The sequence below is a fragment of the Harpia harpyja genome, chromosome 1 (assembly GCF_026419915.1).
Source record: "Harpia harpyja isolate bHarHar1 chromosome 1, bHarHar1 primary haplotype, whole genome shotgun sequence".
In the NCBI taxonomy this organism is placed as follows: Eukaryota; Metazoa; Chordata; class Aves; order Accipitriformes; family Accipitridae; genus Harpia; species Harpia harpyja.
This window is the reverse complement of record NC_068940.1, coordinates 40,095,078-40,120,080: the sequence shown is the minus strand read 5'-3', so window position 1 is coordinate 40,120,080 and position 25,003 is coordinate 40,095,078. Positions and strand designations below refer to the sequence as shown.

The following is a 25,003-nucleotide window of genomic DNA, read 5'->3' as shown; positions in this document are numbered from 1 at the left end:
GCCTCAGAAGAAGCCTGATTTAGCCTCCTTAGGAGTCTGCAGGGGAGAAATAGGAATAGGGATTGATAGATACTCAACTAGTTTGAAATTCAGGCTGGTTGTTAAGTGCCAGATTTATGTGCGTTGGGAGGGGATGATTCTGGTGGTTTTGAATAGCAGAATCAAGCTGTATCTATCTCCTCGCCTGGAACTGCCATGTGTAACTCTGTTCTGGGTTTTTCCTTCAGGGACCTAACACAGTCGTGATCTGCATGGTCATCTTATTGAACATTGGTCTGGCCATCCTATTTGTACATTTTTTGACATGATGTGACCCCTGGACAAGGTAAGAGAAGCAACGAGATTTTATCCTCATTTTGTAGACTTCACTGTGGACATTTTAGGGTTGGTTGGCTTTACTGCCAAAGTAAATCATTCACTAATGGATGCCCTGGTGATGAAAATGCATGGGGATTTATTCAATAGATGGAGTTGCCTTGCATTGACCGTTTTGATTCTCAGTAACCCCTTGTCTGTTCAAAGAGTGGTCTGTGGAGTAATTTCAGTGGATAGTTCTCTAGTCTTTTCATAAAATCATTTCCTCAAAGTTAAAAAATTGAACTGTGTTTATTGGATGCAATGCCACAGTATACTTTTGCCTTCCCAGCTGGATGGACATGATTCGTGGAGACTTCCAGTGCAAGAATGTGTGATGTTAAATTTGAAATTTGTTTTCTGCAAATAAGCTGCAAGAAACACTTTCAATTTGCTGTTCTGCAGCCACGGCTGCCAGGTATCTTGTGCGTTGCAATATTTCTTGGCATTCAGCCCAGCAAAGAGGCAGGAACACAAAGCAAATGTGAAACTCTGAAGTTTGCAGCTCTAATTGTACCAGTGCTAGTTCTGCCACTGTTGTTATGTAGTTGGTGTTACCAAAGGTAAATATGAGCTGAGATGTGTATCTGACTAAGGTTAAACTGGAGCTCCCCCAGGTCTTCCACTTGAATTGGGATGCGGGTCTGCATTTGGATTTGGTGGCAATAAAACCTTGTGAGGTTACTTGTGCCTCTGGGGTTCCTGCACACAGGAATGCATCATGGGTTTGCACAAGATTTCTGTTGCCTTGGGCTCAAATATTGCAAAAAAAATCCCATCAAGGCTGAACCTGACCCTTAAGCCTCACATGAACATAATGTGAGGGGTGCCTCCCAAGCCCCCGTGAGGGTATTGGGGCTGCCTTCCCGGGGCCTCCTGGGGGTTAAAACTGTTCTGCTGGGCACTGCTTTCTGTGATGTTATTAGTCCCCACTCAGCCTGCAGAGCTGAAAGTCTTGCAGACAGCCATGATCATGTGTCAGTTGTGTGTTTTGCTCCCCCTTGACTCTCCTATTCATCTGTGTCTGGGACAGGCATTGCTGCTGATGGAGACCACAGACCTTGGCGGGGATTAAATCTCAGCCACCTGGAAACACCTAAGAGGAGGACTTGGGATCCCAAGGTTGCACTGCAAACATCAACCTTAAATGAAAGCGCCTGAAGATCAGTTCAGTCTCCCTGGTCTCAGGCTGTGGCTGGCCTCTGCAATCTACCAAGGAAAAGCCAGGGTTTCTGCAATTCAGCCTCCTTGTCTTCTGTGTATAAACTAGCAGTTGCCTTAAATTGTTCTCACCAAAGCCATCAACTTTCCTGTCATGCCAGGGATGAGGAATTTATCTGTAGCTGTAGGAAAACAAGTGAGGTCTCATGCGTGCACACTGATGTGTTTTGTAACTCCCTTGGTTGACTCAGTGTCAGAGATTTCCCAAAGAATATCATCCATGCGTGGAGATGAAACAATACACAGCAACCAAAAGACTCACGAGAGCTGCGCCACGGCTAGGGGTGGACAATGTCGCCCTCCATGCTTGGAAGTCATCCAAATGGACAAACAAAAAGTCTTTCCTTTCCCTGTCGCCTGGAGTCTTTTTCCACGTATGGAGGACTGAGAGGGGGAGCAAGTTGAAATTGGGCTTATCGAAGTGTAACCAGAGTCCTGCCCACGCCTGCTGAAGTGCCACGGATGGGGGCTGTGGGGTGGGGTGCGAGGGACTGGCTGATCCGAGGCTGTTCATGCATGTGGGGAGTGCTGCAGTGGAGATGGTGCCCGTTTCGGGACCAGGTGCCGTCCAAGCGCTCTCCAGCCACCAGCAATACTCTGCACAGAGGCGTCTTGCAGTGGGAGACTTCCCACTGTAACAGGAAGGGAAGTAGGTGTGCTGAATTTGTCCCTTTACCCCTTTTTTCTATGAAAATGTTGTGACTTAAAATGAAAAGGAGGTACTTACTGAAAAACACCACCATACACCTGCATGTTCCTCCCCTTGGCACGCTGGGCTGCAGCGGGGCTCCTGGGCTCTCTCATTGCAAGAGTGAACAAACTTTCAACCAGAGGATGCAGGGTGGCTGTCGTGGGAGAGGTTACATTATTCCTGAAAGAAAAAAAGGTGCAGAGACCCGAGTGACTCCAGTGTATTTGGGTGTTAGGCTCAAAAATACACAGCAGCCAGACTTTCAGCGGTGGTAGAGTGCAGTGGGGCAATTCTAGCTGTTGTTCTTGTGTGCGAGGCTTAGAGGCCTGGGCCATTTGCACCGATTCTTCCCAAAGCTGCAACAGAGTGACCTTTGGAAGGAGATGTTTCCACCATGATCTGCTCCAATCCTTAGCAGTGTGAGCTTAGAAAGTCGGCACAGATGAAGTTACAGTTTAGTGTGAAGCTGAGTGCTTGGACATGTTTCTTCCTTCTTTTAAGAGCAGGATGTATTTTCTATCCCTTTTTAAGATAATCAGAAATGTTATTTATAGTCGGTTGTGCACCTCTGTGTATCCTGAAGTCCCACAGCACAGGACTGGGTGGGAAAACCTGAGGGACTGGAAAGAATGGGGAAATGATGGTTAAGGAAAAAAACAGATGCCCAGTCTGCTCCAAAGGTCAATCTGAAAGGATTTCAGAGATGGGGTGGCAGACAGGCAGGGGTTTACACTGACTGGCAATACAGGGCAAAACCTGCCTAATTTATCTGCTCTAATTATAGCATAAGAGAGTGAGAATAATTCAGTACTTTTCTTTGTGAACCAAGTTTATTTTTTAACCTTACTCAGCTCAGGAACGTTGCCACAGTAGCAAACACATGGTGTTAACTGTGGGAGAAGTGAATGTGATCCCTTCCTAAAAGCCATGTGGCTGTACCAGTCCTGAGAAAGCTGTGCAGCATCATCTACACTTCCACAGAGCATAGTTTAGTAGCAATTTGCCTCTTTCCTTTTTTTCTTAAGTATAAATGTATTGCAAACCCCAGGCTCTGCTGCCTTTGACACTTTATCTCCATTTGCTGGCACTCACTTGCCAGCTCTGCAGTTTCAATATGCCAACTGCTTTTATTAACCACCAAGACAATTTCCGTTGAGAGACCTGAGGGGCTTTTATTTATCACTAAGCACAAAAATGGATCTTTTTCAACAGTGCTAAGGTAATTCCCCCCCGCCCCAATTTTTTATGCATGTGATGTGCACTCGGTAATGTGCTTTCCTCCTAGTAACCTTCTGAGAAAAGTAGGTAGATTTGCTTTTATGTGACATATAAATATATCCATATCACGCTGAGATATGGAGATATATATATATATATAGCCCCTTAGGGATTTTGTTTTCTTAGATGCAAAAATAACGGATTTACCTCAAAATGCATGCTTTCAAAACTGACTAGGATATTGTGTTATACTTTTCAGGTCTTACAAAGATGCAGATATATTTCACTCTTCACACAAAAATACCTTCATCACAGATTTTGCAAGCTGTTTACTACAATCTGTGTACTACTGTCCGGAGTTTTCTGTCGGTTGTTCTGCTGGATTACGTGCAATAATAAACAGTTATCTGCTCACTGTACCCATGTGGATCTTTGCAGGGGAATCTCCAGGTTTCATTCCAGGTTGACACATTCACTCCAGTCTTGAAGGAGAGTTCATCAACATGTGGCGCAGAATTTCATAGGTGGCATCTGGATGGTTTTTAGCTTTTTCCCAGTATCTATTTCAAAATCTTGTATTTTTTGTTGATGGGGGGTACTTTGCAAAGACAATTGTTTTCACTTACTGTTTTTTAAAAGTTTGATGCCAGATGTTTGAGGACACCTATTGCTCTCTGTGGAAGCTCTGTGTGCCATCATCACGCTGGCCTCTGCCAGAGGTTGCATGGGGCTGGGAAGAAAGGCAGCTCACTGGCCCAAAGCCTGCCCGGGTGATGCAGACGGCTGCTGACAGGTCCCTTCACTGCCTCCTGACCCCAGGGTTGCTGCCAAGTTTCTTCCAAGCTGTGCGTCACTGCTGGCTCCTCCGGTACCACAGTCCTCCTGGGGTTGGGGAGGACTGATTCTCCTCCGCCCATGGCCCGTCCTCTCACTCAGCCCCTTGAAATGACCAAAGTGAGAGGAAAGCCAGGCATGAGGGACAGGGAAATGGCATTCGGGGAAAGAGTGATTTACAGGGGAGGATGGGAGAGCAGAGCCCAGCACCAGCCAGGGGCAGCAGGGCCCAGGGGCCCAAGGAATCCAGAGTAGCCAAAACCTTCAATCCCTTTTCTATTTCTGGAGTGTCTCACATGAGCAAAGCTGGGCTGTGCAGAGAGGCTGGCGGGATGCAGGCTCAGCCTCTGCAGACAGCAGGGCCTCCCCCGGCTTCTGTGGGTGTGAGGAGTCTTGTGGCAGAAGATTTTGTGCTCTAGTACAGACTTAAGGAGCTGAGTTTGGTGAAATGATGGCTTTACTCTCCTCTGGGCTTGTTTTGCTTCTGGTATGGGAGGAACCAGCAGCATCTCATTCATCCCGTCTCTAGGAGGAGGCTGGGGGCAGTGGGGTAACCTGAGCCCTTTGCACCTCATAAATCTCAGGCTGATGAATGGAGCAGATCTTTGGCCCATGTGTGGCAGAGGCAGCAGGGAGGGAGGTGGGTCTGCTGCTACAGCAATGACGTATTGCTTCAAAAATATGAATAAAGGCAAAACAAAAGGCCTGCCCCTTCCCCAGGGTGGGGGGAACAGTGCTGGGTCTCTGCTTCGGGAACTGCTGGTTTCACAGGTAACGTCCCCCGCACTGCTCCTGGGTAAGCGTTCCCAGGTGCGGGCAGGGAGGTGTCCGATATGTGAGAACCAGGATAAAGGCACTGGCCTGGTCCTGTGACCAAAGGGCAGCAGCCTTAGCCTCCACCGGTGGGAGGGAAGGTGCAATCTGAGCACCCGTGTCCTTTGAGCATGACCTGCCAAGGCGTCCTGGGGACGGCCGTGCTACCCTCCACCGTCCTTGCAGGGCATTGAGGCTCACGGGAGCAACCCCCTCTCTTGGCCTTCATCTTTGTGTGAGAGGAAGGGCCAGAGCTGGGGTGAAGGTGGCCCTGGCAGCAAGTAGGTGCTAGGAAGCGCAGAGGGGTTACTGTGCTCCTTTCTGGCCCAGGAGCCACGGGCACACCATGCCTGGCTTGGGGCTGGCAGCAAGGGGCCCTGCGGTGGCCACCTTATCCTGTCAGAAACACTGGCACTGCGTGGCTGGAAAAAGTTGCTTTTATTTTATTTCCTCTCAGCAGCCACCCACACTGTGCCCGCAAGGACAGACAGGATCAGCCAGCACAGGAGAACAATGGGCCCTTGCTGACTGTCTCAAAATTGTATTAGCACCAGGACCACCCCAGGACCTTCTTCTTGAAAGGGAAAAGCTTTTAAAGGGTTCCTGGCTTGTGGCTTCAGGCATTACCTTTTGGAGGAGCAGTGAGTGGCCACTGGTGCACTTGCAGCATCCCCTGTCTCTACAGAAACAGCACATGGAGCACAATTCACAAGGTGGTTATTAAAGAAAATTCAGCAATTATAAAACACAGACTGTCCTTAATACTTCTGCCCATCACCCATGTCACAGGGGACCTGTAGTGTTGCAGTCATGTCCCCTCCCTCGGGCAACAGCTGGGAAAGTGCCCCTGATCTGGGGCACGGGCAATGCCAGCGATGCCCTCCCATCGGGGTCTGCATTTAGACCCTGGCAGGACAGAAACATGCAGGGCTGGTTAACTGCTAAACTGAGGGTATTTTAGTAACATAGAGTCAGTCCTGCAGGCCTGGCAAGCTTCAATCCACTGTGCGTTACAGCGTGCTCCCCAAGATGGATGGATGCCTTAGTTTGAAGAGTGCTGAGGAGCAACCTCTGAGCAAGCAAAGAAAGAAGGCAGGTCCAGGAGGAATGCTGGCCCAAGAGGCCTCCAGAGGCCTTAGGAAACACGAATTGCAAAATAAACAAATAACTGCTGAGTGATTACATTAAAATTGCTGTAGGACTATACCCCAGGCTTCATTAGCAGCTCCTTAATTGGGGCCTGCTTGAACTAATTAGTTCAAAGCAGCAGCCAGGGGCAGAGCAGATTGAAAAGGGGCTGTATCCAATTCATTCCCTAATGTGTGGTCCACTCTCTCTTGTGGCTCTGAAAAATTTAAGCAGTTGCTCAGCATCCTCTTCGGTGACCTGAGTATTACTAATTTAAAAGTACCATGATTTTAACTTTAGTAATGTGCTCTTTGCAGGATCGTACCACAGAGCAGAAGCTGAGTTCTAATAGCCTGCTCTGGTTGCAGGGAGGTGCTGGGTGCCTTCATGGTCTTTTCATCCTGTTTTTTAGGGAACTGCTGGTGTTTTGTGGGTTGTGCCCTAATGTGGCCCTGGGGCAGGCTGGCTCCTGGGATGCTGGCCAGGACTGCAGGGGAGAGGCTCTCCCAAAGAGTCATCAGCATGGCCACGGTCTCCTCTGGCACAGGATGGTGTGGATGCCCAATTTCACACCTGAAAGTATCTTTTCCACCACCCAAATCTAGAGACAAGGTAAGAAGACAACCTGACTGGGGCTTAAACTGAAAATTTGCTAAGTTTTAAACTTCTGTGTTTTGCACAAGTAAATAGCCCTTCCTGGGTACCCATCTGTGCACCACATAGAGGCGATTACTATGTGGCCTCTATCACCAATGTATTGGGACTAGCCAGATTCAGGTAAATATGCTGGATGTGGTGTCTCCTAAACTGAAAGTCTCTGATGAATGCTGTGTGCTTCAGCCAACCTGCAGTTCTTAAGGCCCATAAACCTCACCCACCCCTCTCGTACCAGCCCTTCCCCCTCTCTGCACTGCTCACAAATTCATCCCCTCTTCCTGGGGCTCTGTGGCAGTGCCAGGTCCCCCCTCTCCTGCCAGGAGACTTGTTTGCTTGTAATTGAAGAAAGCAGATGGCATTTTACCAGGTTAACAAGCACTGGAAGGGCAGGGGTTAGAAATAATGAGCTTTAATTAAGAAATAACAGGTTAGATTAAACTGAGGAATGGCTTCAATGTGGTAAATTACTTGGGAGTAATAGATTCTCTCTTTGGTGGCGTATTTATAAACTTGCAGCTTACGCTTATGCTGTTGAGACTAAATAAATGCTAAGGGTAAAATGCAGCTTCAGACACTATGAGTGGGGTGTTGCAGGGTACAACGTAATCCAGGGTGAAGCTTGAAGGGGGCTCTTTGATTTCTTATAAGGAATTAAGGTTTTTACTCAGACCCTGGCTATCCAGAGGAAGTTACAGTGATGAGTTATTTCTTTTAATTCCTTTCTGCTAGTGATTTATTTCCCGACAGCACGCAGTTGCCTGTCCTCTCAACCAGCATCTCCTTAGCAAGCTGAGTGCTGACCTTCTGCCTCCACTTCCACCTAAAACTCTCTCAACTCCTCCTAACATGTCAGAATACGTGCAGGGGGAAGGAGCAGGAACTCATTCCTCATCTACAGAGTTTAATGCTCTGGTGCATTTGATGGAGATCTCGTGGTGCTGGGGGAATTTATCTGCCGATTACTTCTCAAAAAATAACAAAGGGTCACAGAGCACTTGACAGATAAGGACAGAAAGAGGAGAAGAGAACTGGGTTTTAACTGAATTCCAAGTATGTTGAACAAAAATTTCAGAACTCTCAATTAGCTGTTGGCCTGGGGCTGAAATTTAATTAAGAGAATAGTGCTTTTAGGATGTCTCAGAGTGGGGAAAAAAAGCATAAAGAGGAACATGTGATGGGGAGGTGGAAAAGATCCTGCTGGAGATGCTTCAGAGTTGAGCTGCTACTTGGGTTCACAGAGATCAAGGCCATCTGTCAAACTGCACATCCCATGCCTGAGAAATGCCTTACTTAGGATGCAGGTGGGTTTCTGAGCTCGGACAGTAAATCCTCTTCCCACGTGGCCTCAGGGCAAAGATGGCTTTCATGCTGCTCTCTGCACCCGCAGCCATAGGGTGAAGGGCTGGGGGACACAGGACAGCCTGTCCCCAAGGAGATGCTCCCTGTGCTCGAGGTCCCAGGGAGGTACCACCTGCCACAGCCTCCCAGCCCCACAGCACCCAGGGCAGCTGGGCTGTGCTTTGCTGCTGTGATCTAGTTATTGTACCAAAGCAAAGAGCACAGGGTTGCAGAGTCCCAGTCCCAGCTCTTCCTCCTCTCCAACCCTACTGTGCTGCAGGGTGTTACCGATTTACTGCACTGCTAAGAGGTTAATTTTCTCCTCTCTTCCTTCCTTGCCATCCCCCATCCCATTATAGCTGTACAGACTAGTTGGCTGGAGAGCAGGGAGGGAAAGGGGAGAGGAAAGGATGGGATGCTACTTGCTGTATGTCTCTGGCTGTTGGGGCTGGCTATGGCGTGTGTGCACCCAAAGGTGCTTGTGTGCTCAGGGCCTTGTGCTCCAGGGATCTGCAAGCCACAGTTGGCTGTGAAGATGAAGAAAATTAATTCCTGCGCTGGCTAGACAGGGCATGGAGTGGCTTAAGGGGAAGAAGTTGTTATGTTTCGAGGAGATAACTCTGATGCATTGGAAGAAGAACTCATTAGTACAAGAGCCCAGCTTAGCTCTGAGCTATGCAATAAGTTGTTCCTGTTATCCTCAACCCAGCCCAGGTAAGAGCTGATGCATCTAAAGGTAAGAGCTGACGCATCCAAACCTCAGCCCTGGATTTTCCCATGTTCAGGGGACCAGCAGCTGCCCCAGGGCTCCCCTTCCTCGTCCTACACCTTACTTGTGTATACTGCAAGGCACCCTGATCCTTACTGCTCTGGTTTGTCTGCAGATGTTTTTATCAATGGCTTGTTCTGAGCTGCTAAGGAAAAATCTGTTCTAAGGGGAAAAATCATCTGTACTAGAGTAAAGATTGTTACAAGAAAATTATTTTATTTCCGAGTTTCTTTTGCTAAGTGGAACAATTTTCTCGCATTGTAGCAAAACCACTTCCATTTTCTTCAAGATGTAAATCCCAAATCTCTGTGCAGAACTTCCTTAACAACAATAAAGAGGAACTTTGTTCCTGAATTCCCAATATACACAAAAGAGTGCAAAAATGGCATGAATTCTTAAATTCCAAACACACACCGTTCCAAATAATTGCAAAAAACCAATGTTCTCTTCCCTCATGCTACAGTTATTTTGAGGATGAAGTAGATAGGTTAATAACTCACAATAATAATCATACATGCAAAGCCACCCTACACTGAAATGAAATAGTTCCTGACACATCGGTGGGAGGTGAGGTCTTGTTTTGACTCACCCAGGGAAGTGATTTCCCATAGATGCAGAATGGTTACTTAATGTCTTGTGCTCTTAAAAATATCACACAGATATTTTCCAAAGTGGATGCAAAATTCTAAGATCTTTTAACACTATAGTATGGTGAAAAACAGTGTTGACTAGTGAGGCTGAATTGGCTGTTCAAATAATTTTTTACAGTCGCTTGAGGGTTACTAGCGGCTGACACTTGTTTTATTTGGCAAGAGCCTTAGCGTTTGGCTCATGTGTAATCTTATTCATTTTAAGCCTAGTCCAGATAGTCTCTTGGAAGTCTGGGGCAAGTGTCCTTGGGCTGGTTTCTTGGATGCCACAGGTTATGAATATCTACTTTGCTCACAAGATGATAGCAGCAATGAGTATTGTTAATGTCTTACAGTCAGTGTGTCACTTATCACAAAACACTTGGTGGACTTTCACAAATTATTCTCAGGAAGTAAGAGAATTTCTTCACCTGCCATTGAAATGCAACTGTAGCTGGGACAGAGAGCAACACTGCTCGAGGGTACACAGCTGCACCACACCAGGGCTTACAGGACAAGGCTATGATATCCAGCTGAAGCAACTAGAGGAATTTGGACAGAAAACGTAAAATTATCCAAAAGAAGCTTAGACCACAATGATGGAAGCATTACTGTTACCTTATGGAACACTCATTATTAGTTGGTTCATTTTTCTGTAACAAATCCAACTGGTCTGGACCTTGGGTCTGTGTGCTACCAGCGCTGCAATATTTCCAGAAGCATGAGGTGAGGTTCATGACACCCAACTTTGGTTATTCCTAATGTAGGAGTCTCCACCTGAGAGAGTCCCTTTACAGTCAATGGGCAGAAATAGTCACATCTGGGGAGGCACTCATCTCCTTGGTAGATATGCGTGTTCCTCAGAGGACTATGCTGAGATGAGAAGAGCTGCTTCCTGGAAGTGCCTAATTGTCCACATTAGCTCTAGAAGGACTCTAGAGAAGCAGCTCACATGGGGTGTCTGTTATAGGCATGTAAATTTGGGTAGGTGAATCTCATTCTATATAAGAACTGGTCCAGCAAAAAGAGATTGGTTTTGGTTTTGTTTTTTTTTCTTTGAATGCTCTTCTCTTCCTTGATTTCCTTTCAATGCTCTGGCCCAACTCAACAAGCAATTGCACTTGCATGTAACACAGAATGGCGTTGCACTGCTATATTTAACTACAGATTCTTTAAAGATGCTAAACATTGACCTGTGCCTAACACTTCACTGAACAAGAATAAATTAGCATTAAGGAAAAGCAAATTAATTTGCCTTTAAGAATCTGTTTTGTTAAAGGCCCTGGAGAGGTATTAAATTAAGCTTGCTGCAATGCTAAAGCAATTTCTGTTGGCACTTTCCCAACACAGTGCATACAGCCACATAGCTCCCACTGCCTGCGTTGTTTCAGGGTCCCAGGATTTATTTGGCAGGCTTGTTCTTCTTTGCAGGTGCAGGGAGACTGTTCAGATCTTCTTGTTCAGTGACATCGTGATCAGAGCTGTCATGAGGATAGTCCTTTGTAACGCTGTAGTACACCGGGGTGGTGTACGGCGCAGGGTTCTCAGCACTCTTCTCTTCGCACTTCCATAACTTCCTAAAGGCAGCCCTGAACTTCTGTGACATGAGGTTGTAGATGATGGGGTTGATGGCACTGTTCAAGTAGATGCACATGCGGCAGAAGAGAAGGAACCAGATGTTCAGGTACGGAGGGTCCACGAAGGAGTTCACCACCACCAGTGTGCGATAAGGCATCCACAGAAGGGCGAAGAGGACTACCACAACAGCCAGCATTTTGGTCACCTTGCCAGTGGGGATATGCAAAAAGAGAAACAATAGTCAGATGATGCTAAACCTCCAGCAGAGCTTTCCTACCTGGAGAAATGGTGCAGACAGCTAATTCAGTCTACATATTGCTTATATCTTTCTTTAAGCATTTAAAATAGGCACCCAAACGATGGGGCTATTCTTCTCTGAATCCATTTTGTTCATGAAACAATCTTGCATAAAGAAACCCCTTCAATGATAGGTTTTCACCTACCGCTGAAGAACCTTTAAAACTCTTTAGGAGAAGCATCCACCAGCCTGGAAATGGGCTGGGATAATCATGGGAATTTCTGTACCAGAAAGCAAATTTGAGAATTGTACATAACATTAAATCAATGGGGGAAATAACTTCTGCAAAAGTGGGGACCTAAGTTTTGGGGGTGCCATGGGGTGTATCTCAACTCCCTGCCTAGGATCTCCTGGTTTTCTACACCAACTATGTTGTTCCAGGGAATAGGGTCATGGTAGAGAGCAGCACCGGGAGCAGAGGAGACTGTCTGGAGTCTTATGTAAATTCCTACTTGTGCTGATATGGGAGTTACTTAGCTAATTGGTATGGGCTATTTTAATTTGCAGCACACTAGGGAAGTACTACAGTAACATATTAGGAACAAGAAGATATTGAGAATTCAGAAGTGAGCAGTAATTGCCCTCAGCTCAGCTCAAGCTTGTTTAAGAAAATGGGTGTGTTGTACTGAAACTCCAGTAATCCTAATAATTTCAACAGCTATTTCTGGTAGGTGACAATCATCATCCAACAAATACTTACAGAATACACATGTCCCCAAGGAGGAAAGTATGAGTAAACACTGATGCCGCATGCATATTAAGGCAGTGGCATTTCAAACGTCAGAAAGGGAGTTGTGCAATGTCTCCAGTTCTCGATATGGAATCACTTAGATCACATTCACAGTCTCTCAGCTTTTCTTGGAGTGCTTTTTTTACTTGGTCATGAGCAACTGTGCCTTCCCGTAATGCTGTGAGTAGAAATCGGGGGTGGTTGGTAGTGGCAACAAAACCTTCCCTACAAGAAAGGGACTATTACCAAGCTGAGGCCAAATTAGAAGTGTTTTGCTCTGTGTGGTTTAATGGGAATGTTGAGGACACTTCCCAGAGTAAGATCTTGATACAGTGAGTGCTGAGGCTGTTGCTAAGACTGCAGCCTGTTTGCTGCCACAGTGTGTTGCCTTTTGGGAAAGATATAAGAGATTGTACAAGTTGTGTCAGTAAAAGTTTTGCTTCAGAGCTTTTCAATGCCTTTTACAAGGGCTGGCTGGATCCAGAAGAGTGAGAGCCATCCCATAAGCTTTTGGTTTCAAGCCACCCTATCTAGTGTGCAACTGCTAGGGTGATAATCTGCTTTATAGAAATACTCCTGAACAGATAGGCTGGGAGTGGACAGCAGCTGCTTGGCACACAGTTGACCATGATCAAAATCTTTACGTACCAGCATGGTTATAGCCGCTGCCTCTGCCGAGGCTGGCAAGGCGATCCAGGCTTGGCCACCCCTTGCCAAGGGAAGGAGCGTCCTGACAGCAGTGGTGAGACTGTATTACTGTGGTCTGTACTGCAAGACCTGGAAACAGAGAGCTCCCAGATACCGGATCAGCCCAGGAAGAAGCAGATTTTGCATCAACACCATGTGCCACATGAGCAGTGCATATGGATGGGACCCATGTTCTCTACTCTTCTAAGCACCTTTATAGCAAATAGACATGACAGCGATGAAGCATTCAGCCAGCCTGCTGCCTTCCACAAACCTGCTTCACAGGTGTGTGGAGAGAATTGCTTTTGCCATATTTTTGATGCATCTGAGGTTCATTTCCCAAGAACTTGAATGAAGCTGATCTGAACAAAGCTGTGCTGACAGCTGAACCCTACAGCAAAATGCAACCAACTCCTCAGCTTAAGTGATCCTAAGCACCATTTCAGCCAGAATTTAATTCCCCTCTGCTAAGCAGTTTAATCCTCCTGGGAGATGAAGGCAGGCTCTGTGCTTTTCCATCCCATGCAGAAACTGAACATGTCCCCATCCTACCTGGAAGGGTCCATGTTAAAGGACTGTCTTGTGGGTAAAGTTGGTGGGAGTCCTTCCATCAACTTCAGCAATCCCTAGGCAGCAGGACTGCTGCAAAATATGCCCTGGGAAAGAGAAATACCACAGCTCTGCAGGTCCTCACTGAGACACAGGCACTCCTCACTCAGCAGTTGTCTCAGTTCCTGAGATGCAAAGTTACCCCACACAGGGATGGGGAGAATAAATCCCTGAACTTTTATACACTTAGCCCTGCTCTCTGGTGTCCTTTCCAGCTGGGAGGTTTCTGTATGACTAAAATGTCTCCTATAAAGCTAATGCATCAATGCTGCTCATGTGCTGTCTCCTGAGACTGAAACATCTTTGGCTTTTCGACTGTTGTAACTCTCTGCCTCGTTTTGCTGTTCAGGAGCCCACAATGGTTGTGAACAGTGATCTGAACTCTGCATTGAAGTGACAACACCAAAGAGAGCGTATCCTAATAAGGCTGAAAAGTAAGTTCATTCTGGTCCTTTCTGAGACCAAAAGAAATGTAGTCTGGAAAAGAACCAGTGATTCATCTGCTTTTTAGCCATAACTGTCCCTGCTTTTCAGCCGGTTGTTATGGAAATGCCGGTGGTGCCAGCAAGCGCTTGCCCAGCTCCTGCCTGAGCAAGTTCCCAACACTTCCCCCCAGACCACAGAAAACCACAAAGTGCTGTCATCCAAAGAGCGCTTCCTGCTACGCATCCTACAGCCCTGCGAAAAAGCTGTCTTTGTCCTGGGAGGGGAAACCGGCTGGAAACAGCACCGTGAGGATTTATTACCTCTGTCTCACTAAATGCCTTCAGTGCTCCCTGAGGACACTGCATCCAGACCACAAGCCAGGACGGGCAGCCCTGCCCTGAGCTTGCTGTAAGATTGAAATTTACCTTTTAAAGCCAACTGTCCGTACAGACCATGTTCTCCTGGCTGCAACTTTAGCAAAGTTGTGTGAACACAAGATGTCTCTCCTGGATAAAACCTAACAGTCTATCCCAAACTCGCTCTCATATCTTCACTGTGGGGAAGGAAATCTCCACTGTCGTCTGCATGCAAGGCTGAAATCTGTCTCCATGTCTTTCCTCACTCTACCTTGCTGAAGCAAGTGCCTATAGCATACTTGAGGTGCTCTGAACTTATTTCTGGTCCTCATGTGATAAATGAACCTAATCATCACTGAGGAGAGCTTGGGACATTTATCCCTAGCTGGAGTAGTCCTGAATTATGGCCGCAAAAAACCAGCTGCGCCCAAAAAAGCCAGAGCTTTGCTGTAGCCTCAAAGCATCCATCAGGGAAGCACCAGCTCAGGGACAACAATTTTTCCGACAAGTGTTTTGCAACAACTCTGTTGTACACAGTGTGTGCACACAACAGCTGTAAAGGAGCTATGGACAGAAGCAAGACAAGGGTTTGTAGACAGAACAGGATGTTTTACTAGAACAGGTGATATTTAGCTGAAAAAACACTTTTGAGCACATAAGCCAGCGTTGTTGCTGGATGGCCAAGGATATCTGCTGTACAAACCCCTGACTACATCCTGGGTCGCCATGTCAAAGCTAAGGGGCAGCTCATCTTCCACCTCCACAGGCCAAGCGTGGTGTAACTCCTAAACCAAGCCCACTGTGAGCCTCCTTCTCACTCCAGAAAAGATGATGGGCATCTTGCATCCCCGCACAGCCCTTCCAACCCATACCTTCTCGCAGTGCTGTGTCCAGCCTCTGCCCCTGGCCTGGAGGTCACAGATGCTTCTCCCCAGCCAGTGTCACCCCTCCTTGTCCAGGCACCATCATCCTGAGCTGCAGCATCCTTTTTTAGGAATCCCACTCCCTCTAGTGGTCCCTCTCCAGCAGGTGAAATATGGGCTTGGAGGTGGCTGGTGTTTTTTATCTGTGGCCCTTTCTTCTGTAGGTGATAAATACAGCAAAACTCACCCCTTGCATTGTCCTGCTCTGGACTTACATGTTTTAGAGGCAGCAGTGAGGGAACAGCAGCATCTTCATGCTCTGAAAAGCAAGCAGGGCAGCGCTGGGGCTACGCAGGAGCACACAGTGAGAATTTTATTTCCAAACTCTGCATCTCCACAGCAAAACACCCCCAGCCATCTAGGCTCTTTAGAGTCAAGGGAGAAAAATGGGCACCTCTGTGGTAGCGCCTTTTGGACATCTCCCAGGGGACTCTGGGCATGGGGCCTGGAAGAGCCAGTTCTTTTACAGAGGCCAGAGGAGGACCGCTGACGTAGGTGCCTGTACCCTGGTCAGAGGGACCTCCTGAGCTACACACCTGCTCCAGCACCAGTCCTCCCACCCTGTTCTGCTCTTCTGGTCGACAGATCCTCAAGGAGCCAAACTACCCTCTCATACCACTGGTCTGTGATGGGAATCTGGCAGACGCTTGTGCACTATCACAACAAACTCAAAGGTGTTTGCGGGGTTGGAGTCCCACTTCACCACATCACTGGGATGCAACCTGCTTCCTGCAAGGTCCTGTGAAGCTCTTGCTGCGTGTGTGAAGCCTGTCAGACAGCAACACTACTGCTGTTTTGGACCAAACTTGCAACCATGATTTCTAATGGTGTCTTTAGTGGTTTAGTCTATATGGCAATTGCATTTTAAAGAAGCTGCACCCTCACTTCAATCTTCCCCACCAGTAGCACATGCACCACATTCACAGCCTCCTCATCACCCTATCAGATTGGAGACCACCAGCATTTGTTATTAGAGCAGTTTCCAATGCTGTGTCCTCACTTCTGGTGCTCAGGATAGGACCCTTTACCAATGGTCCCCATGGAAATTCCTGGTGACATTTTCAAGGGCTGTCAGCACTCCTCAGGAGAGCGTGAGAGGTCGATGGCATTACCTGTCTGGCTGCCCTTTCCTTTCCACCCTGGCCACAGGAGATTAATGAGCAAGAAAACTTGCTTATGAGCTCCTCAGCCAGCATCAGCTGTTGCAAAGCAGTGTCAGGTGGTCCGAGCTGAGATCCATCTGTGTTTCTTCTTTCTGCAAGTTTCCTCTGGCTTTGAGGGCAGTGATGCCACAGCTATCAGAAAATCAGAGAGGAAACCTTTCTTCTGGTGAAGACGACACAGGACATTAGTGTCCACGCTGCTCCCTTTTAGGGCTCATACCTGCCCATTGCATGAGGGCTTTTTGCTGTTGATTTTCTTGGAGGTGAACCTCGCCTGGAGAAGACCACTCAGGTCCCATCTGTGCCTCTATCCTGCCTTTGCTAAAGCCAAGTTAGTGGGGTGTCCCATGGATCCAGGTGCTGGGGGTGATATGGGGGCTGTAGCCCCCCTGGACTTTGCCCTGCCCCTTCACATGGGCACATTCATCTCCGTCTCGCTCACCCACATGTCCCAATGTGGGGCCCCACTGGCCATGGGAATGCTCTCCTCTGTGCTCACTTTTAAACCCCTTCTATCCAGCACCTCTATCTGCCAGCTCTGCTGGCATGAATGGATTCAGCTACCTTCTTTCTCACATTATAATCCCTTTCTTAATGATCTGCCCATTCCCCAGCACTCAGCCAGTGCTTCCCCTCTGCTCTGCCCCCACAGCCCCTCTGGGGTCCTGCATGCTGCAGCATCTCCCTGAAAATATCATTCCTGGGCCCTGGCTGCCCCTGGTCAGGGAGGCAAATTCCAGGCAGAAACCTGTGCTGACCCCTTGGGGTCTCAGGAGGCCTCTTTCCTCCCTGGGTGGTTGGGTTGTTGGTTTTTCCCTCGTAACTAGATGCAGAATCATGACTCACTGCAGCTTCTGTTCCTCAATTCATTGCACCACCAGCAAAAATCTCTGGCTGGATTTCAGGCAGTGCTCAGGTGGATGCTCTGACAGGACCTGGATTCGTTATGCTCCAAGCACTCCTGTTCATGCTACCCGAAACTCTTGTCAAAATAGCTGTGTGGTTTTACTTGGCTTTGGTGCACAGATAACTTATTTCTGCACCAAGCATCCAGCAGATCCCCTCAGCAATGAATCAAATGGTTAAAGTTGCACCCCCAGATCCTGGTTTTGCCCCCTCTGATTTTATGGACAGTCATATAAATTTCCCTATGATTGTATATAAAATGAAGCAATCGTCCCATGTCATATCCAACTCGTGAAAGATGTTTATGGAAAAAACTGGACTGCAGCCACCTCTGGGGTGCAGCACTGCATCCATTTGACTGCCACCAACCCGTGTGTCAGGCACCTAGCCCACATGCCACCGGTGGCACAGCTGGGGTTTCTTCCTCCATCACTCTCAACACAACTCGCTTTGAAGAGCTGCTGGTGTGAAATCAGAAGAAAGCATTCAACATACCATAGCTGGAAGCCCTGGGAAACTGCTTTACAGTTTAAAAACTCAATGACACCAGCTCTGCAATGTCAGGCTAGCAAGAGGAAGTCTTTGCATGCTAAGATATTTCAGGAAGTAATGACAATCTCGAGAAAACTCCTGGTGTAACAGAAAAGAGAGCACAAGATGTTTCCAGGAGCTGGAGTGCCTGTCATCCAGCCCCATCAGCCACTCATCCTAATGATGCTGGAGTACGCTGTGTGCGGCACAGCCACTCCATGGCACAGCACTGCGGGGAGAGCGGCACAGCCCCTGCAGCAGCTGCTCTGGAAGGAGAGGTCCATCGACCCACACCTTTAGGTACTGCCTTGTATTATCTAGAGACCTTGCTGCTGAACACCCTGCCCGAGGCTCCCGCAGCAGCCGGCGACCCTGGGAGAGCAGGCAAGTACTTCTGCAGAAGTCAGGATCTGCTTTAAACCTTTCTGTGCTGGAGCAAAAGGGAGAAAAAGCTGAACTGGAGGGACTTAGAAGTTCATGAAGAAATACACGTTCTCTGGGCTGTTTGCTTCCCCTCTGCGACTGAATCGTCTCTCCTGGGGAATGGAGGTTCCTGTGCAAATCAGGCAATGAGATACTGAGTTGGAAAAACAAGGACTTTAAGACAGGCTGAAGCCAGTTTCAGGCTGTCTGGAAATCGGATCCTGCTCACTCAAAATCACAGCAGATCTGGTGATTTCAGGGACTTATGCCAGACTCCCAGATTCAGCCCTTTCCTTTAAAATTGCCCATGTCTGCCTATGCGAAGTTTGAAACCGGAATGCGATAGTCTCCTGCAAACGGCCAGCGAGCAGGCAAGAGTGTCCCATGTCCAGATGCTGACCTGTCCAAGGAGATGGGGCAATAGTAATTGTCCACGCGGACAGAGAAAGAGGAGGAAGGAGATGAGGAGCAAGCAGGCAGCTGAATGACAGAGGAGTCACTGAGAGGCAAACACACCACTGTGACACTGAGGTGCCTTCCTCAGCTGCAGGGACCAGGGGGCTGCAGCCAGGACTGGGCCCAGAGGGCAGGAGTTCATGCCAGCTCTCCCCTCTCTTTGCTCCTCTAAATCTGAGGTGACCTGCCCAGGACCCTGTCTGGGAGGCTAGTCCCGCTGGCATAATGTGACCCAGCACTCCCCTCCTTGGGGAGGCAATCAGTAATTAATTATCCAGCAAACACCCCTGCCTCTCCCAAGTGATGCTGGAGCCCTGTCCTGCTCCGCCAAGCCCAGCCAAAGCAGGGGGAGCCCATCTGTGCTGCCAGATCCCAGCTGGGCTTGGGGGAGCTTCTGTACAGCAAACCAACCATCTCCATTCCCTCCACAAAGGGAAGCAAAATACTGGGGCACCCCAACCCCTGCCAGATGCCCCTCAAAGCACTGAGCCCCTGGCAGTGCTGCCTGCAGCCCAGCATGCCCCAGCCCGGCGGGGAGCCCCTACCTGCTTGCGGGAGCTCAGGACCCCCTTGTTGCCCCGGCAGGAGAGCTTGAGGGAGCCACCCTGGTGCATGGAGCCCAGGCAGGGGTGCTGCGGGGTGGCGGGCAGGGGGCTCATGAAGAGGATGCGGGCAATGAGGCCGTAGAGGACAGTTGCCAGCCCCAATGGGATGACGTAGAAGACAGCAAAATCCAAGAAGTAAATGGGCATGTAAAGGCTTCTGGAGACCCGGTAGCCACAGCTGACCTGTGCCCCATCCGAGAAGGTGACCTGGGTCGTGTCCACCAGGAAGAACCACATGAGGCAATAGAGGGAGGTGAAGAGCCACAGCGAGGAGATGATGCGCTTGGCGCGGGACACGGTGCACAGGAGCTGTGCTTTGATGGCGTGGCAGATCGCGATGTAACGCTCCACCGTGAAGGCAGTGATGGACCAGGCGGAGATGTTGATGCCCAAGTACTGCAAATAGGTGATGCAAAGGCAGCCGGTATAGCCGTACACCCAGGAAGCCACCACCTCTGAGATGTTGGGCAGCCCAGCTGCCAGCAGCACGATGAGGTCAGCCACCGCCAGGCTTACCAGGTAGCAGTTGGTGGGGGTCACCATGTGCTTGGTGCGCAGCACCACCAGCACCACCATCACATTGCCCGCGATGCCCACCCCGCAGATGAGCAGCACCAGCAGGATGGTGACCACCTGCAGCTCCAGGGGCTGCCGGGGCATCCTGCCCAGGGTCTGGTTGCCGCTGCCGCCCAGCGCGGCTCCCGGGCTGGTCGAGGCGTTCTCCATCGGCCGCCAAAGCCGTCCCCGGCAGAGCTCCGCGCACCTTGCGGCGGGGAGTGGGGAGAAGGGGGAGCCGGGAGCCGGGAGCCGCGGCGCCCCGTTGCCCCCCGCGCCCCCTCCCCGCCCTCCCGCCCGCCCCGGCTCCTCCCTCCCCTTTTTTCCCACGATTCTCCCCAAGTCTTGCAGCCGCCCGGCTCCTTGCACCCACCTCCCCTGCAAACTCTCCCGTCGAGCCTCCGCCGGGAGGGGCGGGGAGCGGCCAAGGACCCCTCCAGCTCCCGGGACCCGCCGGGATGCTCCGGGACGCCCCAGCCCCGGGAACCACCCGGGACCGCCTAGGACCCCCAGCTCCCGGGACCCTCCAGAACCTCCCCCAGCCGCCGGGACCCCCGGGAACCACCAGGACATCCCCAGGACGGCCCGCGACCCCCCAGGGCTACCCCAGCCCCCGGGAACCCCACCCGCCTCCCGCCGTATCCCCCGCCTGCGCCCGCCGGGTCCTAGCGCACCGCTGAGCCGCAGAGGAGGAGGAGGACGAGGAGGAAGGAGCCCAAGCAGGGGATGGGGGTCGTAGGTTGGAGACCCCGGGGGAGGAGAGGCACAGGGGCTGACAACACCCCAGCGGCGAGTGGGTCCACTCGGGGACCCGGGACTGTGGGTGACTTGTGTCCCCAGCCAAACCACAGGCTGCACTGTCCCTCCAGGGCAAGGAGACCTGAGGATGAGGAGTCCTTCCTTCCTCATCCTCAGGAGGACGAGACCAGGGTGATGCCACGGAGACCCATGAGCTTTCCCGTTTCCCTTGGGCTGCGGCAGAGGAGCTCCTTCCCTGGGGGTCATTAAACATGAGGTAGTGACCTCCTCGTGTCATCTTTCCTACAGCCACTCCTGTCCCAAACAAGCACATCAGTGTCACTCTTTTGGGGAAAAGCTTACCCAGTCCTGGGCTGGGAGATCCCGTATCGCCCAGCTGGGAGATCTGGGCTGGGACATCCCCAACAATGAGGCTGGGATATCTGGTATCTCCCTGATGGACAGGCTGGGAGATCCAGTATCTATCGGATGGTCAGACTGGGAGATCCAGTATCTCCCTGATGGTCAGCAGTAGCCAGAATTTGCTGCCAGCTCCGTGCTTGCTCCTGACGTCTCTGCAGTCTGTCAGAAAATGCATTTTCAAATTGAAAGAGCAATTGTGTTTGCAGAGATAAAGTGCTAAGGGTCCCCTAACCTGAGGAGTGGAGGAAAGGACAAGGGGAAAGGTTGCTTTTTTATTAGATTAGATTGCAATTAGAGGCAGAGCTGCCCCATGAATTCCAGACACTGAGGCGCATATCCAAAATGTGAAGGATCATCCTGATGCTGGGTGAGTCAAGTCCAGGGTTTCACAGGCAAATTTCTAAGCCTGGCCTGTCTGGGTGGATAAAATGCCTTTTGCCTCAGCTCCATGCTCCTCTCCCAGGGAGCAGCAGTCTGCCCCAAGCTCTGGCTTGCTGTGGCAAATAATATTTCCCCCTTTTCTCTGGGAAACCTTATGCCTCCATTCGGCTCCACAGAGGACAATCCTTGCAGGTTTTCATTCCCTCCCGTGACATTTCATTCACCTTTGGATCAGTTATAAAGGAAAAATATTCTCTTCTTCTCTTTCCATTTGCTTTCCTTAGGACTCCGCTGGCAGCCTGCACCAGGACCTGCCCGTGCCCTGGCCAACCTCACACCTCTGCCCTATGGCCTGGGGCTGGGGAGGCATGTCAGGTCCCATCCCTGCCCCTGGAGACCTGCCCAGGCTGCACTTTGCTCTAACTTTCCCCCTTTTTTAAAATAGGTGCACTTTAAAATCCCCCTAGGAATTACAGCTGTTTGATGATACTATTTAGGCTGCATTCACCTACTTGAGTTGGCAGTCACCTCTTCAGAAGCCAGGCACTGCCCCCTTTAGTCATCCTGACAGCCCAAATTTCCCTGCTTCTCTCTCTGCATCATCCTGCAGCCTCTCACCAGGAGCCTGCCACCTGAGTGCTTGCACTCGCTGCCATTCCAGCATGTTACAGAAATACCCATCACCTACCTCCACGCAAGCGCCAGTCTGATGGAATCCATCACACTCTTTTTGGTGAGGCTCGGGAAGCTGTCAGGCAAAAGGCACTACTACAATTATCTGTAATAACCACCATTGCCTGTTGTAAAAACACAGTCTGGTTATTACGGGTACAGCATCCTGGTTGCTTTACCCTGTGTCATTAGCAGAGCTGCAATACATTATCCCTCTCTGAAGTTGCTCCTCAGTCCCACTGTCACTCCCATCTGTCTTGGCCCTTCTCCAAGCTGAAAAAACACGCTACTCCTGCATATTGCTCATTGTGGTCGGCACACAGTTATTTCAACAGACGGTGAGCTGTCAGTGCTGGCAGCTCCCTGGGCTGCGCTGGCCGTGATGGATACCACCAGGAAACACCCAGGTCTGAGGATCGTGGTGGTCAGAAACCAGCCTCCACTACTGCATGGCACTTGGAGTTAGTTGTGAAGCAGCACATAACAGGAGATAAATGAGTAATGACAAGATTTAATCTTATTGCACATGTTTGTGGGAAGGACGGGGAATGTGGGCATGTGTATTTGCCCACATAATTCAAGGGTTTGCATACTCCACTGCTCTGGAGTGACTAACACAGACAGGCTTCCAGCGGTTCGTCAGGCTGCTGCCGTACCGTAGCGATGCTGGGGGTCCTCTGGATGCAGACTGTGGCAGAGACAGCCAAGGCCTCAAAATTACAATCAATAGTGCCTGCTTTTCCTGAGTTTATGGAAAACAATGTTTATTTCAAACAGGGGAAAAGGGCGTATCTTTCCCTAAATATCTGCCCTTCCTCTCCTATTCCCCTTCCTCCTTCCTCTTTAGAGATGATTTGGGCTTCTCTGTTCTGTAAATCCTGTCCTCCCACAAGCGGATGGACTGGCTGGGAGCTGGAGGTGTTCACAGCATCACCCCCCTGTCCCTGAGATACGGCCATGCCTTGGTCAAAGTCACCCTGCTTTGCAGGAGCACAGTGTGACACTCCTGCTTAGGTTCGTGCCCAACAGGGCACTCCACTTCCAAGCACAATTTCACCATGATAAAAGTTCCCACAAGTTTTTAGAAAGACACCAAAAAGGTACAGAGAAATGCCTCCCAAGCACCAAAAGATGAGTCCTTGTATCTAATAAATTCATCTCGGAGGGGACAGGCACTTGTGGGACAGCCACATCCTTGGCGCGCTCTGTTTTTCATCGGGATTTGAGACCTTTCAATCCCTTGAGATCTCTCAGCTGAGCAGGAGCAGAGCTGAAAATGAGATCCAGCTTCCAACTTAGTCCTCTGCTTAACCCATGAGATGATGTTTCCCCTTTCCTCACCTTTATTTGATGTGTTGAGGCACTAGATGTGACATTCAGCAGCATCATGTGGCCACGCAGCCCCAAGTCTGATGCCCATCTGTTAACAATCCTGCAAGCCCCAAGTTGTGCCCAGCAGTGGAGCAACCATTCCAGACAGGCAAAGATCTTATTCCTGGCACATCCCTGACTGCAAAACACGGGTGGGCGAGCTGCCGGTGTGGTGGCACTGCACATGGGAGGGGAGAAGGCACAAACCCTGTGTAAACATCCTGAGGGGGAACTTGCGGTTGATCTGCTTCATCAAACCCATTCCAGGAATTGGCTTTGTGGCATCAGGAAACAAAAATAAACTGCTGCAGAGACTGGAGAAAGGTTTTGGTTTGTTTAAAACCTGGAACATTGTGTAGGATCATTGCAGATAATTATTTCACTTGACACTTTGCTTTGTGGCACTGATAATTCAGTAGTTATTAGCACAGCGATAACAGCAGCATTAAATCACCCAGCTGAAGCAGCTCCTCCTGCCTGAGTCCCTGAGCTAATTTGTGCATCCACCACATGGCTGGGGCTGAGGGGGGCTGTCTATGCCCAACACACACACCTGGGTGAGATCTCCTACACGTCAGAATGGTTAGGTTTGCTGTGAAGGCTGATTAACATTTCCCATTATAGACTTCTTCAGTAACTGTAACGTTCAGGATGTGACTGAGGAATGTATTTAAGATGAGGCCAACCAGCTTGACCCTTATATAAAATATTTTCTTCCAGTTTGACTTAAATCCAAATATTTTGATAGTCAAAGACATTGATTCTTTTAACTAACATTGCATGTTAGGTTCTTTTAACATACTTCTGTATTTCCTTCTCTGCTGGCATTGCCTTGAGCTGCTGTCCTCTGTGACTACTTGCCATCACCCACTGCCTGAAATGTCAGGAAGGAGTGGTCTTAATTTTCCTGGGGGTTCCCAAATGGGAATGGCCGTGTCCCTGGGCACTGGCTGTGGTGGGGCTGCTTCTGGGAAGGGGTGGCTGTGCAGGCCTGTGGCTGGGTTTGCAACACTTCACCCAGGCTGGGTACTCAGGAAGTTCAGCACCAGCTTCAGTATCTCCCTGCACTCCTCATGCAGCTCTTCCCTCTCACTCAGCCTTGCTGGGCAGCTCATTTAGTCCTGTGGACAGAAAAGGCCTTTGAGGCTTCGCATATTTAATAAATAAAGGTGGGAGAAAGCGATCATCTTATCCAAATCTGTGATAAACACTTCTCAATTCTCTGGTGCTTCATAACCTACAAATATTAAACCCATAAAACTTCTGCTGTTAGAGCTGGGGCACGGAGGCTGCATCCACATGGTGCCTGTGAACGTGGAGAAGCTGAATTACGAAGAGGCCACAAGTGGTTTTGGGGGGCTGGGTTACAGGATTTTGGGCCCTGGGGAACTGCCAGCTTTTGAATTGTGAGTGATCGTGGGGAAGTGCTTCCCACCTCTGCATCCCTGCAGCTCAGGATGGAGGATGGAGCGGGCAGGAAGATGCTCAGCCGCCCGTCAGAGCAGCCTGAGGGCTGACAA

General features: G+C 49.6%; 2 protein-coding genes across 2 annotated transcripts in view; one reads left to right on the top strand and one right to left on the bottom strand.

Moving 5' to 3' along the window:
• The window catches only part of JPH2 (junctophilin 2), a 34,216-nt gene extending 30,313 nt beyond the window's left edge, over positions 1-3,903 (top strand). Inside the window, exons 5-6 of the mRNA XM_052788707.1 lie at positions 228-325; positions 1,388-3,903. Coding sequence (XP_052644667.1) covers positions 228-308 — 81 coding nt within the window. The 3' untranslated portion in view covers positions 309-325; positions 1,388-3,903. The remainder of the gene's footprint in view (positions 1-227; positions 326-1,387) is intronic.
• A 6,902-nt stretch (positions 3,904-10,805) lies between these two features.
• Positions 10,806-20,069, bottom strand: LOC128141528 (thyrotropin-releasing hormone receptor-like). Its single transcript, XM_052786387.1, has 2 exons — positions 19,284-20,069; positions 10,806-11,435 (listed from the first exon to the last, which is right to left on the bottom strand). The coding sequence occupies exons 1-2, from the start codon at positions 20,067-20,069 to the stop codon at positions 11,055-11,057; spliced, it is 1,167 nt and encodes a 388-aa protein (XP_052642347.1). The 3' UTR covers positions 10,806-11,054.
• Between the last annotated feature and the right edge of the window lie 4,934 nt (positions 20,070-25,003).

What these genes read in the sequence shown, in the direction of transcription:
- LOC128141528 (XM_052786387.1), bottom strand. Translation starts at nt 20,069, where the DNA reads ATGGAGAACGCCTCGACCAGCCCGGGAGCCGCGCTGGGCGGCAGCGGC. An exon ending in TCCTGAGCTCCCGCAAGCAG is followed by an intron (nt 11,436 to 19,283) that starts GTAGGGGCTCCC and finishes CCCACTGGCAAG; the next exon opens with GTGACCAAAATGCTGGCTGT.